At 39.0% G+C, this 12958-nt stretch overlaps 1 protein-coding gene across 1 annotated transcript; it reads left to right on the top strand.

Moving 5' to 3' along the window:
* Positions 1-10757: 10757 nt before the first annotated feature.
* K441DRAFT_540535 (uncharacterized protein) lies at positions 10758-10955 on the top strand (the record flags this gene model as incomplete). The annotated part of the gene is made up of 1 exon (XM_067642601.1): positions 10758-10955. A coding segment is annotated over one exon (198 nt), but the record flags the coding sequence as incomplete, so codon positions are not given.
* Positions 10956-12958: the final 2003 nt, after the last annotated feature.

The following is a 12958-nucleotide window of genomic DNA, read 5'->3' as shown; positions in this document are numbered from 1 at the left end:
ACTAATTAACAGCCTTATTAAATTATTAAGCCTCAAACTAAAAACCTCCCTAATAGGCGTAGACCTACTAGGAGCCCTTAATACCTACGTAAACGTTATTAATAAACGGTACAATAATATACTACGCCTAACACCAAAACACGCCCCTTAATACAATACGGCAACCCCATAAATGTCTACTAAGTTATTGTCTTAGCCTAAGCACCCCGACGCCATAGATATTAACACTAGGACCCTAAGATATACCCCACTAGGGTCCTCTAAATGAGAACGACGTATTAAGCTAGGCCTCTGCTTTAAATATAGAAGTAACTCCTACCTCTCTAACTACTGCTCCACCCCTTTTTAAAAAGATCTATAAATAGTTAACGCTAGTAGCCTACCGCCCTAATCCTCTAGCCACCGTCCCCAATCTTTATCTGGCTTTAGCTTAATAATTAATAAGTACTATTTACGAGAACAAAGCTCTAACTAACGTCCTATAAGAACCCTACCCTAATTACCTCTAAAAGGAAGGTCCCGGAGCTAAGTCGCTCTCTAGGACGGCTCTACTATAGGATTTTATTAAACGCATTTAATATTACAAACTCTAACTCTTAGGACCGTAGCATAACTATTAACTACCACCTTTAGCAGAATAGTTAATAGGCTAATGCTTAAATCCTAATTGATATAGGAGCTAGCGGTATAGGATTTATTAATAAAATCTTTATATAAGATAGTAGTTTTACCCTAACACCCCTTAACCGGCATATTAACGTATTTAGATTTAATGGTAAACGCACCGTCTTAGGCCGTATTACCTATATAGTATTCCTAAGACTCTAATACCTAAACCACGAAGAATTAATTAAACTTTTCGTTACTACCCTGGGTTACCTAGTAATCCTTAAACAACCCTAGATAAAGCTATATAAGGTGACTATTAATTAGGACAACCTTAAGCTTCTATTTACTGCCTCCCGTTATAAGCAGAAGTGCCTTATAACTTGCTGCTTAGACCTAGAACTAAAATCTAAAAAATCCACCAGATTCCACCAGCATAAGAATTCTACTAAATCCCACTAATATAAGAATTCCACTAATATCCACCAAAGATCCGAAAACTCCACTAAACTCTATAAGTTATTACCAAGTATTACACTACCCCGAACTAAGCAGAAGCTTAAGCTTAGCATATAAAACTACTAGAAAAACTAGTACTCTATAATAAAAAGAATACTTAAAAAACCCAAACCTAAATCTAACACTAACTCCGTACCTAATACTAAACCTAAACCTAAATAAGGAGCTATAGACAATCCGAGCGAGCTTAGCACCCTAGATATCCGCATAATTAGAGCTACCCCGCTAGCGCGACTTACTAAGAAACCCGAGTATACGATCTTTGCTGTCACTATAGCCGATATTAAGAAGGCCTTAGCACTAAAGAAGTACACCAACCCTACTATAAAGGTACTAGTAGAGTACCACAACCGCCTAAAGGTATTTTTATAGAAGGAAGCCGATAAGCTACCGGAACACCGATTGTACGACCATAAGATTATACTTGAAGAAGGAAAGCAGCCTGGATTTAGACCCCTATATAGGACGTCCTAAAATAAACTCCAAGTACTACGAAAGTATTTAGACGAGAACCTAAGCAAAGAATTTATTAGAGTAAGCTCGTCACCTATAGCCGCACTAGTGATTTTCGTTAAGAAACCCGGCGGCGGTCTATACTTCTATGTAGACTACTAAGCTCTTAACGCTGTTACCGTTAAGAACTAATATCCGATCCTATTGATACAAAAAATGCTAATCCGACTAAGTAAAGCTCGTTACTACACAAAGCTTAATATTATCTCTATATTTAACCGTCTACGCATTATAAAGGGAGATAAATGGCTTACTGCATTTCGTGCCCGATATAGACTATTTAAGTACTTAGTAATACCCTTCGGCCTCACAAACGCTCTAAGCTCGTTTTAACATTATATAAATAACACCCTGCGTCCCTACCTAGATATCTTCTATACTACTTATATTAACAACATTCTAATATATAGTAATAATCTAACCAAATATTGGAAATATATTAACCTTATCCTATAAGCCCTATATAGAGCTAGTTTATAATTAAATATAGATAAATATAAGTTTTATAAAACGGAAGTTCTATACCTTAGGCTTCTTATTTCTATAAACGGTATATAAATAGACCTAAAGAAAGTCAAAGTAATTATAAACTAGTAAGAACCCGAGAACATTAAGGATATAAAAGCCTTTATAGAATTTATCAATTTCTACTAACGGTTTATTAACAACTTCTCCGCCCTAGTTTTACCCCTTATTACTCTAACCTAAAAGAATAAAGCTTTTGTCTTCAATAAGGAATATAAGAAGGCCTTTACTTATCTAAAGGTTATATTTACTACTATACCTATACTTTAACACTTTAACCTAGAGCAAATAAGTATTATAAAAGCCGACTTATCTAATTATATTACTAAAGGCATTCTGTCTTAATATAACAAAGAAGGGGTATTACACCCTATAGCATACTTCTTAAAGCAACTAAGCCCTACTAAATATAATTACAAGATCTACGATAAAGAATTGCTAGCTATTATTAGATACTTTAAGTAATGGCGACCTGAACTAAAAGGCGCCGGATTTCCAATTAAGGTCTTTAGCGACTATAAGAACCTATAATACTTCATAACCACAAAACAGCTAAGTCATCGTTAGGCCCGCTGGTCAGAATATCTATTACGCTTCCAATTCTTAATTATATACCGCTTAGGCGTCTAAGGTTAAAAGCCTAATGCCCTAACCCAACGCTTACAAAACGCGCCAGCCCTAAAAGAAGCGCGCTCTTACTAAAATTAAACCCTACTTCGCCCTAAACTATTTAACCCTCCTATAGAAGATCTTATAGTATATATTCTTAAAATAACTAATTAATTGATTAAATAGATTATAATTAATAATAATAATAATAATAATAATTCATTGCTTAACGTCCGATTCGGATCCCTATTGGGCCTACGCGGACTACTCCTTATTTACATGTGGGGAGAAAACTCTATTTTTATAATTAATAAATACCTAAATAACGAGCTTATCTAAGAGACGCTTAAGCTAATCTATGACGGCGTTAGACGCTCTAAGAAGATCTCTCTAAGTAAATATAAAGCTCGCGGAAACCGCTTATATTACTAAAACCGTCTAGTTATCCCTAATTATAATAAACTTAAGCTTAAGCTCCTCAAACACATATATTATTATTATTAATTCTATTTATCGCCCGATTTGGTCCCTATTTTAGGTCCATGTAGGCTTCTACCTTCTATATAGGAAAAATCCCTAATTAGGGGAAAACCTAGGTGTATCCTTTTAGCTAGTCTTACGCGCTCCACCTTCGCCTAGCCTGTATATCTTTGTAGTTTATTTGCCTTTCGTACTATACTTTTAGGGTATCTTGGAAGATCTAGGGGGTAGTAGGAGGGTTGGGTGGTTCGCCTGCGTATTGCCTTCGACTAGGTAGGGGTGTCCAGTCCCTAAGGGGCTGGAAGGGGGCGTATCCTCCAGTATCCTCCTATTAGATCTTATATGCTATCTGGAATTGCTAAAGGACTCCTTAGCTTATTAGCCATTTTACCGTTATATATAGGCCTCTACTAGTAGAGAGCATTCGGGTAATATCATTTGTGCCCGCCCTGGTAAATAGCTAGTCTCTAGCTATATGGTAGTTATAAAAGAGTAGTACATAGCGTACTAATTGTGTGGGCCATCTATATATATAGTGTGGTGTAGTTTATAGGATATAGATGCTTGCTAGCCATGCGTTTAGCCCTATTACCTTTATCCGTAGTAGAAAGCTAGCTGTAGATTCTACCTTCGTCTATCCTTTGTATAGGGGGAGAGTCAGTATTATCCATAGGGTATTCCACGTAGCTGCTCTCTGTGTCTTCGCCGCCTTCTTCCAGCGTCGCTTCCACTCTATATCTGCCTATTTTGCGATATATATAGTCGATCTCCACCTATATTAGTGGCCTCCTATCCTCTATTGCCGTAGTGGTGCTCTACTGGCGTGGCGCCGGGTCTCTGCTTAGTGTTATAGTAGCTCCCATATTTCTTATTCTCTCTCTACTGCTTATAGGCGTAGGGCCTCCTAGCTTATATACTTGGGTATATTACGCCTCCGGTAGGACCTTGCTTCTCTCTAGTAAGGCCTTACTTTATATATGCGTTCTAGTACTTAGTATATATCTTTCTCTACCGGGTGTCCTTATACTATGGCTGCTCTTTATATAGCAGTTGTGTCTATATAGACATTAAGTAGTAGTACTACTGCTTCGCGTTCTATTGCGGTACGTGGTGTCCGCTTATAGGCTCCTGTAATTCTACGTAGGCATTAGTTCTATAGTTTTTCTAATAGCGCTAGGGAGCTTTTTGCTATTAGCTTACTGTTTAGTTTAAGGCCCCAGATCTAGGCTCCGTATAGCATTATTAGTCTTACTACTACCGTATATAGTAGTCGTGTACGTCTAAATGATGGTCCCCAGGTCGAGGCTGTAATTCATAATGCTGCTGCGAATGCTGCTGCACCCCTAGTAGTCGCCTTTATAATGTGTGCATTCTAGTTTAGTTTAGTGTCTACCTAGACCCCTAGGACCTTAAGTATGGCTTCCGGCTTTGCTTTATATCCCTAGATACTCACCGTTAACGCTAGGTCGTTATTTACCCTCCTTTTCCTTATAAAATGGATAAGCTAGTATTTGTCTAGTGCAAATTTGGCACCATATTGTTTTGCCTATGCGATATACCTGTTATATGCCTGATTTAGCCTAGTACAGTTTTCTACTATTATGTTTCCCCATGTAATAAGGTTTGTGTCGTCTATAAAGCCTAGGGCTACTATTTTCTGGTCGTTATTAAATGTCTTTAGTAGCTTAGATATAAAAAATAGGAACAGGATTGGCGATAGGGGTGATCCCTATGGGATTCCTGTGCGTATTAGTATTGTTTCACTTTTATATCCCTTAAATACTATTTTAGTATTGCGCCCTATTAAGAAGGATTAGGTAAACTTAATTATCTATTTTAGGAGGCCCTTCTTTCTTAGGATCTATAGGAGCCTCTTATGCGATACATGGTTAAAGGCTCCGCTTATGTCTAGGCTTAGCATAGATACTATACAGCCTAGCCTAGCTTGCCACGCTGCCTGGACGCTGGAAGTAATTAGGGAGATAGCTAATAGGGTTAATCGCTTCTTCCTTGCGCCTATTTATATCCGTAGTAGTAGCTTATGTGCTTCTGTGGCTTCTTGCATGCGCTCTGCGACTATTTTTTCTAGGAGCTTTCCTAGCGTGTTTTTAAGGGCGATTAGTCGGTAGCTTCCTGGTAGAGAGTAGTCCTTTTTATTTGCCTTTTATAGGACAACTATAGTTGTTGCTTTACAGCATTCTAATAGCTTGCCTTTGTGTAGGTAGGTAGTTATAATATTAGCTAGTGGTATTATTAGAGCTTCTAATGCAGCTTTAATTGCCTTATTTGGGATCCTATCTAGTCCTACTGCTTTCCCATTAGGGAGCTTCCATATAGCGTCCTTTATCTCCTTTATTATAACCATCTGGCTTATCTCTAGAGGTATAGGGTCTTCTTAACTGCTAGTGTCCTATAGGTCCGCTTAGACTATGCTAGAGAAGAACCTCTCTGCTAGTATTTTTGTTTTTTCCCCGTTATCATTTATATATTGATCCTGTTCTGTCCTATAGAGTATAGGTAGATGGGGGTCTTCTAGCATTTTACTGACTACTTTTTTACTCCACTTTAATATGCGCCAGAGGCCTTGGTTATATGGTTTAGTAATATCTAAGGTAATTTCCTCTAGGAATTAACGCTAGCTATTTCTGCTTTCCTTCCGCATTATCTTCTTAAGCCTATTCTTTAGGGCCTTATAGCTTTATTAGTGGTAGGCCTCGCCTATTATGCTATACTATTGCCTCGCCCTCCTTAAGCCTATAAGTAGCTGTGCTGCCTCTAGCAACCACTCGCGCTAAGCATATTTGTTAGGCCTGGCCTTTAGGTAGTATTCCTCTAGGTAGTTACTTATGGTCCTCTAGATGTCCTCTAGCGTTACTTTAGGGGTCGCTGCTAGTCTATTATTAATTTCCTAGGAGTATTTTTCCTAATTAAGTTTTTTAATGGCGTATCTCTAGTAAGTTTATGGCGCTGGGACAGTAACGTTAAGAGCTATCTATATAGGTATATGGTCTGCGGTTAGTGCCTATATATCTTCTAGTCCGCAGAATCCTAGTTAGTCTGCGAGCGCTTCTTATATAAATATAAGGTCGATTATACTCTCTTAGGTTCCTCTTTTCCATATAGGTTTACCAGTTAAGGTAATTAAGATAATGTCTTATATTACTAGTTCGTTAAGCAGGTAAGTCGCTTATGCTTCTACTGTAGCCTATAGTCCTCCCTATGCCGTATAGTGTATATTAAAGTCCCCTAGGACTATTATCTCGCCTTCTGCTAAGTTAATAGTTTGTTAGAGTAGGCCCCACGTAGTTATCTAGGGTCTGTTATCACTTAGGTTATAGACATTAATTATACTAATTTGGCCCCTCTCTATAGCTATTTATAGTTTAGCTATATTAGGGCTAATAGAGCGGTAGCTCCACGCCTATATATTAATGTGTTTACTAATTAAAAAGCACGTGTAGGTAGCCGGGTCTGGTTTATATAGGAGGTAGTATCCTTTTAGTTAGTATGTTTTTTAGGTTTGCTTATTAAATACTAGTTCCTATATTATAATTATCTGGTATTCCTCTAGGTCTAGACTATTAAATAAAGGGCGCGTAGCTCTGTAGTTTAAGTGTCCGCAGTTATATTAAACTATTGTTATTAATTTTATAGTGGTAATTGGTTTAGTAACTTATTGGCGCCTTTCCTTTATATCTAGGGTGTCCTATTTAGGATTGTTATAATTAGGATTCTCTACTAGGACGGGTCTCTGGCGGCGTTAGTGCTGCCTTATAAGCGTTCTATAGCCCGTTTTGCTACTAGTTAGGTAGAGGGTGCTTCTATTAGGGTAGGTAACCTAAATCTCTTTTACTATGCGGTTGATTAGGTTCCGTTGTTTGCGTTATTTACCCTACTTATCTCCTTCTCCTTATAAGTGTTTCCCTATACCGTAGCTATATTCCGGTATAGTTTAATATGTTTTATTATAGTAGCTTCTAGATACACCTAGTAGGTTTTATACGCCGTCTTCTGCTATACTCTATATCTTTTTCCGCAGTTTACATATCTGTCTCCCTTGTCCTTACGGCAGTCCTTAGTGTCGTATGCGTTAGCGCATATCCCGTACCTTGCGTCCTTTCCGCATCTACTTTAGGTGTGCCCCTACTATTGGCATTTAAAGCATTATCAAACTTCTACCGCGTAGTAGTATAGTCGGGCTTTATACTAGAGGCTATCTATAACTACTCCTTTACGGGCTACTATAGCCTGCATTTCTTAGGTTAGTAGGTTAATTATTAGAGTACTGCGTGTTTTAATCCTTTAAGGCCCTGGTGTCTCCCCTATATATATTATACGCTCTTTTTTATATAGCTATGCGATTCTGGTTATAGTAATCCCTAAGACTAGTTTTTTGGTAGCCTCCGTAATCCTTTAAATAATCTATATATTTACAGCGCCTTTCCTATTTTCCACTTATGTAGTAAAAGGTACCCTAATTATTTTAACTGGGAAATCCTAGCGGAGAATCTTACACTTAGGGGTGTCTCCCTAGGTAAGGGTCTAGTCCTTTACCTCCTGGTTAGGGAGTATAACCTTTACGTCGCCACTATATAGAACCCTTACCGCCACTGCCTTTAGTATGTATACTTTAATTAATATAAGGATCTGTTCCGGGTCTGTTCCTACTGCTATTAGTATATAAACCCTAACTGTGGCTCTTACTGGTGCTACGCTGGGTAGGCAAGGGAGGGTCGCCGGTTAGGCGCCTGCTACGATGTTAGCCTATAATGGTTTTGCTACTTGCGTTATTAGTAGTTTCTACTCTTTTATAGCGTCTTTAATGCGCCTAATCCTATCCTCTACTATATTCTAGTTCCTATTATGCTTTATCTAGAGTTCCTGGGCGATTTGGCCTACTTCTTAAGCCATATACGCTACCCCTATACGTAGGTATTTATTTTCTCCCTTCCCTAGATTTTCTTTAATATCTTTTAGGATGTCTATGAGTTTCTGCCATTTCTAGTTGGTGTCCTTTAGTTATTATGGTTGTGTCGCCCTTTATTGTATTTATTGTTGCGTCGCGTTTTCCTATGCGGCGCCTCCCCTTTAAGTTTGCTGCGACCCCCTAGGGTTGCGTAGGCTTTCCGGCTGTGCTGTATACATTAGTTCTAGGGCATAATATGCCGTAAATTTGATTGGAGATGGTTATTTCTTTATTAGGTAGGTGGTAGGCGTGTTCTGCTGCTGTAGCGGCTTTTTAAAGCAAATCCTTAAACATATATATAACCTACTAGTAGCTGGCCACCTAGGTTAAGGAAAAACCCTAAAACTGCTTTAATAAGAATACTATTGGCCGAATATGCATAATATAATATAAAGGTACGTCTCTAGCTGCTATATCTATTAACGAGCTAAAGCTTTATATAAGACGTATAATGGCCTTCTAAAGCCACTACCTATTCTAGACCGAAGATGGAAGAACATTTTAATTAACTTTATTATTGATCTCCCTATAAGTAAAGGCTATATAAATATTATAGTAGTTATAGACCGACTATCTAAAATAAGACACTTAATTGCCTGCCCTAATATATTAATACCTGCTATCGCCTAACTATTCCTGGATTATATATAGAAACTCCACAGACCCCCTAAAACGATTATCTCTAATAAAGGTAGCTAGCTTATCTCTATATTCTAGGAAGAACTAACTACCCAACTCTATATTAAAGCACTATTATTTATAGTATACTACCTAGAAATAGATAGTTAAACGGAACGTGTAAATACTATAATAGAATAGTATATTCGGATATATACGTTATACTTATAAGATAACTGGATTAACTAGCTTATATTTACTAAGTTTATGGTAAATAATTCCGTCTTAGAAACTATAAAGGTCTCCCCATTCCTGGCTAACTACGGCTAGTATCCTTAAATAGGCTTTAAACCCTTCAGCAACGTTCCTCGCCCCACTTTTTAAGCCTTATAGGTTACAGAAGTAAACAAATTTATAGAAAAGATAGAGGAACTATAACAGTTTCTTACTAATAAAATAATATGGGCCTAATCTATCTATAAAGCCGCTACGAATAAGAAACAAACCCTAGCACCGGCCTATTAAGTTAGTGACTTTATCTAGCTAGATATAAGAAATCTAAACACGAAACAACCTGCTAAGAAACTTAATTAGAAGAACGCTGGCCCTTATAAGGTTAAGAAGGTCGTTTCCTCTTACTTGTACCAACTAAAGCTCCCTAATACGGTTAAAATCCACCCTATATTCTATACGTCAGTCCTCCGTCCTACTACCCCTATATTAGACGCCCTGCCTAGACAGATATAGGACCCTCCCCTACCAGTTAAAGTAGATGGTAAGAACGAGAACTTTATTAAAAGAATTAATAATATTAAGTACGATAAACGGAAACGCTAATATATATATTTTATAAAATGGAGAGGCTTTACTAAGTCCTTATAGGAACCCGTTAACTCTATAGGACTTATATAAGCCGTAGAAGACTTTTACAAACTCCACCTAGAACTACCGCAGCCCTATTTCGCAGAAGCTTGAGTTTAAAGGGGGGGTACTGTCACGGGATACCCCCGTAACACCTTACACACATCCACCTATTTTTACTGACTTAGCAATTAGAGACTAACTGTAAAATGGTAATCTAACGGTAATCTAACGGCAATCTACGGCATTCTGCCATATTCTGCTAAGTTCCACTAAATTCTACCAAGTTCCACCAAATTCTGCTAAGTTCTGCTAAGACTACAACCTAAACCCTATTCTGCCCTATATACGTGTTAACTAAGCAACCAAGTTAGTAATATATGCCCTTTCTTCCCAATCTCCTACCTTCTCTCCTTATATAATGTCTTAACCTTATTACACAGTTTATGTACATAGCTTAATAATATCTACTTTGCTATATATTATCGTCGCTTATACTTACTTCGTAACACCTAATAACCCTAAGCTTAAAGAAGCACTATTTAAATGGCAACAGTGGATGTAGGCTGTTAATATACTTGTTACCGGCGACCTTATATAGGCTATAGCAATAAAGCTTTAAAATATAATAGCGTGTTATTAGGGTTAATAATAGCCTAGCTTCTTAAGCGGTTAGGTTAATAACTTTAAGAAAAGGAATTAAATATTAAGACGGAAGCTATACGGCGAGGCTAGGTTAGTAGATATAGAAGGCGCTAAGGAGCGCATATAGGAGCTTAGGGTTATTATAGATGCGTACCTAAATTAAGACGTTTACAATATAGATAAGGCAGGGCTTTTCTATAAGGCCACGCTAGATATAGGACTTACAACTATAGGGTAATTAGGCACTAAAAAGTAGAAGGAGCGTATTATAACCGTTTACTGCAGCAACGCAGACGGTAGCTATATTGTACCCCTATAGATTATTAGAAGAGCGAAAAATCCTTAATGTTTTAGGACGCAGCGTAGCAACCTAAGGGGCCTTAACTTCGCCTAAAGGTTTAATAAGAAGGCATAGATAACGGCGTTAATATTCCTTAATTATATTAGGTGGTTTAACGGCCTAATAGGCGGTAGAAAGGTCCTCCTACTTATTAATTCCGCTCCTAGCCATACTGGGGGTATGCTTACGGTATTAGAGCACGCTAGCTTGCTTAACACTAGGGTTAAATTTCTGCCTAAAAACGTTACCTCTCTCTATCAGCCTTTAGATTAGGGTATAATTTAAACCTTTAAAGCCTATTACCGCCGCTACTAGCTGTCCTATATAGTAGATTAGGTGGAGCAAGATAGGAACCCCCTTAAGATAATAAACGTACTTAGGGCCGTTTAATGGGCTATTGCAGCATAGTATAAGATTAGCCCTTAAACCATGATAAATTGCTTTATATATTTAACAATCTTTGGACCCCGCGAGGGCCCCTAAAGTACGCTAAGCGGGTATAGCAAGCCTTAGCTTAAGGCTAAATTAGAGGCGTATTTACAGCGGCTTAGCCAGGCAGGGCAAATTAGTTAATTAATGGCTATTAGTGACTTTATTAATCTGGATAAGGAGGACGCTTTAATAGAGCCTAAGGCCTCCTTATTACAGAAAGTAATTAAGGCCTTAATTATAGCTTTATATAATGCGCCAGATGACAAGGAAAGCGATAATAAGGTTAAGCCATAAGTTATTAAGCTTAATAAGGCTTTAGATGCACTAGAGCGCCTTAAGCTCTATAAGGGGCAGTAAGAGGAGGGTAATAAGACTCTAATTACAGCTCTTATAAAGGTAGAGAGAGTAATTCGAGGCCGTTAAGTTACGTAAGTAAAGCAGACGAGTATCACAAGCTTCTTTAAGTAGTTATGGATAGAGAGAAGACTTGATTTAGCCCCTTGCAGCGATTAATAAGTGAGCTCGCAATATAATGTTTCCATACGGCATAACGTTCAAACCCCCTACTCCCGAGCTGAACGGTGTAGCGAGGTTTTACTGTACAGTGATGTGCACGACCAGCTTCCACCCCCCCTCTGGAAAAATTATTATTTCGCTTCGGTATGCGGGCTCGCTAAATCGCCACCAACTGTATATAGTAATTGTAGCGAACGCATGTGCCTGCACGCAAGGACCTTTTTGGTTGCCCTGGAGAATCACCTTGGTTGGCCAGGAGAACCAACCTGAGGACGCACGCGCCCTCCCCTCCCCCTTAACTGCGCCCCCCCCGCTGTGCCGCCAAAACGCGAATACAAAGCTGTTCCTGCAGTTGCTGATGAAATTTGGTGATATCGTACTGGTGGGAACCTCACGATATTTAACAAAGATCACGACACTGCAGAGGAAAGCCGATCGCGAAGTCTGCCAGAAGTAAAGTTCTTGCAGCCAAGCATGGGCGTTCGCTACGATTGCTAGCGAGCCCGCGTACCGAAGCGAAATAATTTTTTTTTTCAAATCGGTCATCAGTAAAATTTCAAATTCGCTACGCGTATCCAGTCTCGCTTGTAATTGTAGCGAACGGCTGTAGCTACGCGCAAGGACCCTTTTGGTTGCCCTGGAGATTCGCCTTGGTTGGCCAGGGGAATCAAATTGAAGACGTACGCTTCCTCTTCTCCCCCTTCTCCCCCGTAACTACGCCTCCCTTGTGGCCGCCAAAATGCGAATACAACGCTGTCTCTGCAGAGAGGTCGATGAAATTTGGCAATATCATACAGGTGGAAGCCTCACGATATTTGATGAAGATCACGACACTGCGGGATTGCGAAGGTTCTTGCAGCCAAGCATACGGCTTAAATGAGTCGAACATTTATCGAATATTAACAGTATTCTACTCTATCCACTAGATATAGGCTTCGCTACAATTACTATGTACAGTTGGTGGCAACCAGGCGAGATTGGATGCGCGTACCGAATTTAAAATTTTGGAGCGCTCGCCAAAGGGGGCAGTTGCAGATTCGGTACGCGCATCCAATTTCGCCTGGTTGCCACCAGCTGTACATAGTAATTGTAGCGAACGGCTGTGGCTGCACGCAAGGTCCTTTTTGGTTGCCCTGGAGAATCGCCTTGGTTGGCCAGGAGAATTAAGAAGACGACGCTTCCTCTTCTCCCCTTTAACTATGCCTCCATTATGCCCGCCAAAACGCGAATACAACGCTGTCTCTGCAGAGAGGTTGACGAAATTTGGCAATATCGTACGGGTGGAAGCCTCACGATATTTGACAAAGATCACGACACTGCGGAGGAAG

The sequence above is a fragment of the Cenococcum geophilum genome, assembly GCF_001692895.1.
Source record: "Cenococcum geophilum 1.58 unplaced genomic scaffold K441scaffold_5, whole genome shotgun sequence".
Taxonomy (NCBI): domain Eukaryota; kingdom Fungi; phylum Ascomycota; class Dothideomycetes; order Gloniales; family Gloniaceae; genus Cenococcum; species Cenococcum geophilum.
This window is presented reverse-complemented; position numbering and strand designations above follow the sequence as displayed.